Here is a 3,520-nt window from a genome sequence, read left to right on the forward strand (position 1 = left end):
ATAGTCGAAGGAATGCAACGCATACAGGATGCCGGTGTCAGAGTTGACGGACACATAGGAGGATAAGGAAGCCCCGTGGAGAGGGTCTTCAGACAGGGAGTAAGTGACTTGAGCATTCTCATGGCTGTCCGGGTCATGTGCAGTCACAGAGAAGATGGAGGCACCTCTGGGGTTGTTTTCAGGGATGTAGACAGAATAGGAGGACTGGGGGAAGGCGGGCGGGTTGTCGTTGATATCTGCCACATTTAGATAGATAAGCGTTTCTGTAGACAAAGGTGGAATTCCTTTGTCTGTAGCTGTTATAGTGATGTTGTACAAGGATACCTGTTCTCGATCTAGTACTGTATTGGTCACTAATTGATAATAATTGTCTACTGACTTTTCCAGTTCAAATGGCAGACTTCTTGAGATGGAACATGTTACCAGGCCATTCAGTCCAGAGTCTCGATCATACACTTGAAAAAGAGCAATTACTGTTCCTGGAGGTGTACTTTCAGCAACTGATCTACTTCCAGATGTAACTACCACTTCTGGTACATTATCATTTACATCCAAGATAGTTATTAAGACTTTTGCTCTGTCTAGTAGACCTGGCCGATCCCTGGCTTCAACATCCAGCTCATAAAAGCTTGAGTCCTCATAGTCTAGATTTGCAGAAGTTGATATTTCTCCAGTGGAAACATTTAAGCAGAAAATCTTTGAGATCTTTTCTGTTACCCTCAGGAAGGAATATGTTACTTCTGCATGGACTCCTTCATCCTGGTCAGTAGCATTTACCGACAATACTGGTGTACCTACTGGCAGATTTTCAGGAACATTCACACGGTAGACAGGCTGAGTAAACACTGGAGCATTGTCATTCACATCTAGGACAATTACCAGAATTTGTGCAGTGCCTGAGCGGATGGGGTCACCGCCATCCATAGCAGTAAGGACCAGGTGGTAAATGGCCTCTCCCTCCCGATCCAGGGCTCGCTCCAGCACCAGCTCCGGGTATTTGGGCCTATTAGCTTCGCTCCACACATCCACTGAGAAGTGACTATTCCCGCTGAGTTTGAAGCCCTGAAGAGAGTTCATTCCCACATCCAGGTCATAGACCTCCATTAGTGGAAAACGAGAGGATGGGACTGCATTTTCCAGAATTTTCACTTCCAATTCTTCCCTGGAGAATCGTGGTGTATTGTCATTAATGTCCACTATTTCCACTTCAACGGGATAAAGATTCAGTTTATCCTCAATAAGGATGTTAAAACTCACCAGACACGGTGCAGTCTGAGCGCAGAGCTCCTCCCGGTCTATCCTGTCTGCGGTGACCAAGCTGCCGCTTTGCGGGTTCAGAGCGAAAAGCTGCGTCCTACCTCTGGAGACGATGCGGACGCCACGCTCCGCCAGCTCCCCGGGCTCCAGCCCCAGATCGTTGGCGATGTTCCCCACGAAGGAACCTTTGTCTAGCTCCTCAAGAACGGAATAACGGATTGTCCTGGCCCCAGCCTCCCCCAGAGTCCCTAGGAGAATAAAGAGCACCACTATCCCGCTGTGGCGCCCGCGCTTTTGCAGAGCGGCCATTACTGCTCCTTACGGACTTCCTTGGGATTATGAGTATGGAGAACAGGTTCGCAATCACTTTTATGCTTCTCAGAATTGGAAGCCAAGCTCCATAAACAAGTAGTTCAGATGAGAAGCATTTTAGATTAGAATTTCTGTGCAGCTGGAGAGCTATTATGTCTGATCTGGTTTTCGCTGGGGATGTAACTCCAGTTCTCATTTCTTTCCTTGCCCGGGTTAGTGAACAGCGACACTTAGAGTCCTAACTTAATACTGCACTGTTTTTGTGAAACCATCATACAGAGTATTTCGGCTAAATCTGCTTAGGTGTCACTGGTAATATTTCTCTCCCCAAAAAAGAATAAAAGAGCATATTTTGAACAATTTTAGATGTTCCCTGGAATTTACCACTCATTTTTGTGTTATAGGTCTTAGGGCCTTGGAGAACAGAAATAAGATTACACTTTTATGTAAATCTTGAATTTTCACATTCCACCATCATTTATATTTACCCCATTTTCATTTTTTTATGATTTAAGTTCTTATTTAAATTCTAGTTAGTTAACATATAGTGTAATATTAGTTTCAGGGGTAAAATTTAGTGATTCATCACTTACATATAACACCCAAGGCTCATCACAAGTGCCCTCCTTAATACCCATCACCCATTTAGTCCATCCCCCTGCCCACCTCCCCTTCCAGCAACCCTCAATTTGTTCTCTATAGTTAAAAGTCTCTCTTATTTGTCCCATTTCCAATAAGGACACCAACAACAACACATTTGGAACCAACCCACCTACTGCTGGTTGCAAGTATTGCCATTTTCGGATGTCATTATCTATTTTATTAACACGGAGAATAAATGACCTAACTTAGGCAATATCTCTGTGTAACTTTTAAAAAATGAAAAGGGGGGTGCTTGGCTGGCTCAGAGGAGACTGCAAATCTTAAGATTATTTTTTCTAAAGATATTATTTATTTACTTGAGAGACAGCATGAGAGAGGGGAAGAGCAGAGGGAGAAACAGACTCCTCGCTGAGAAGGGGGCCCAACGCGGAGCTCTATCCCATGACCCAGAGATCATGACCTGTCCCAGGACCCAGAGATCATGAGCTGAGCCAAAGGCAGATACTTAATCAACTTGAGCCACCCAGGCACCTCGGAGACTGCAACTTTTGACCTTGGGGTCATGAGTTTGAGCCTCCTGTTGGGTGTAGAGATTACTTAAATGAATAAAAAAAGTTAAAAAAAAATAAAAACATGAAAAGGAAGTGAAAATATATTGGCTACAATGACAAAAATTTATATTCATATATTATATACAAAACATAGTTTAGGATTAACTGCATTGAGACTAGGTAAACCACTTAATTGCCTACATTTATGTTTAATTATATATGATAATATGTTTCCCAATGAGAGTGTGATACTAATGTATCAAAAATGTTTCAGGATATATGGCTTTAGATTTAACAAAAATTTCAAGACCATCACAAGGCCACTTTCCATGAAAGAATGCAACAGATAAATGAACAAAAAATTCTAACAATCCCCCCCCCCAAGCGATGACCAGAAAAATCAACAAAACACGATAAAATCAGGTCATACTTAGTCTGCATATGTTTTACTTCTATAATAATTATTGACATCTAGTTACAATTATGGGAATAACGGGTTTTGAAGTAACTCACCTGTTGCAAACTGACTGAATTAGAAGTCATTTGGGGATCTTCATTACTGGTACTTTCAAACCAAGAGGCTTCATTACACAGAAGATCTTGTGGTGGAACATTTTCAGGCTTTATATTGAGAAATTTAAACTCAGTCTTTGAGGAATGTGACGCAGCACATAGATTGTAAGAATAAGGCAAAGTTCCTTCGCTGAAGTTGGGGAGAACCCCAGATTCGGTCTTGGAGCAGACATTAGTCTGAAAGCAGCTCCAGGAGGCAGGGCTGGAGGAGCGTCCCAGGCGCA

At 42.7% G+C, this 3,520-nt stretch overlaps 1 protein-coding gene across 1 annotated transcript; it reads right to left on the bottom strand.

The window, feature by feature from the left end:
- Nucleotides 1–3: 3 nt before the first annotated feature.
- LOC116629753 (protocadherin gamma-A6-like) lies at nucleotides 4–2,096 on the bottom strand (the record flags this gene model as incomplete). Its single annotated transcript, XM_032399982.1, has 1 exon — nucleotides 4–2,096. A coding segment is annotated over exon 1 (1,563 nt), but the record flags the coding sequence as incomplete, so codon positions are not given.
- Nucleotides 2,097–3,520: the final 1,424 nt, after the last annotated feature.

The sequence above is a fragment of the Phoca vitulina genome, unplaced genomic scaffold, assembly GCF_004348235.1.
Source record: "Phoca vitulina isolate PV1807 unplaced genomic scaffold, GSC_HSeal_1.0 scaffold2755, whole genome shotgun sequence".
In the NCBI taxonomy this organism is placed as follows: domain Eukaryota; kingdom Metazoa; phylum Chordata; class Mammalia; order Carnivora; family Phocidae; genus Phoca; species Phoca vitulina.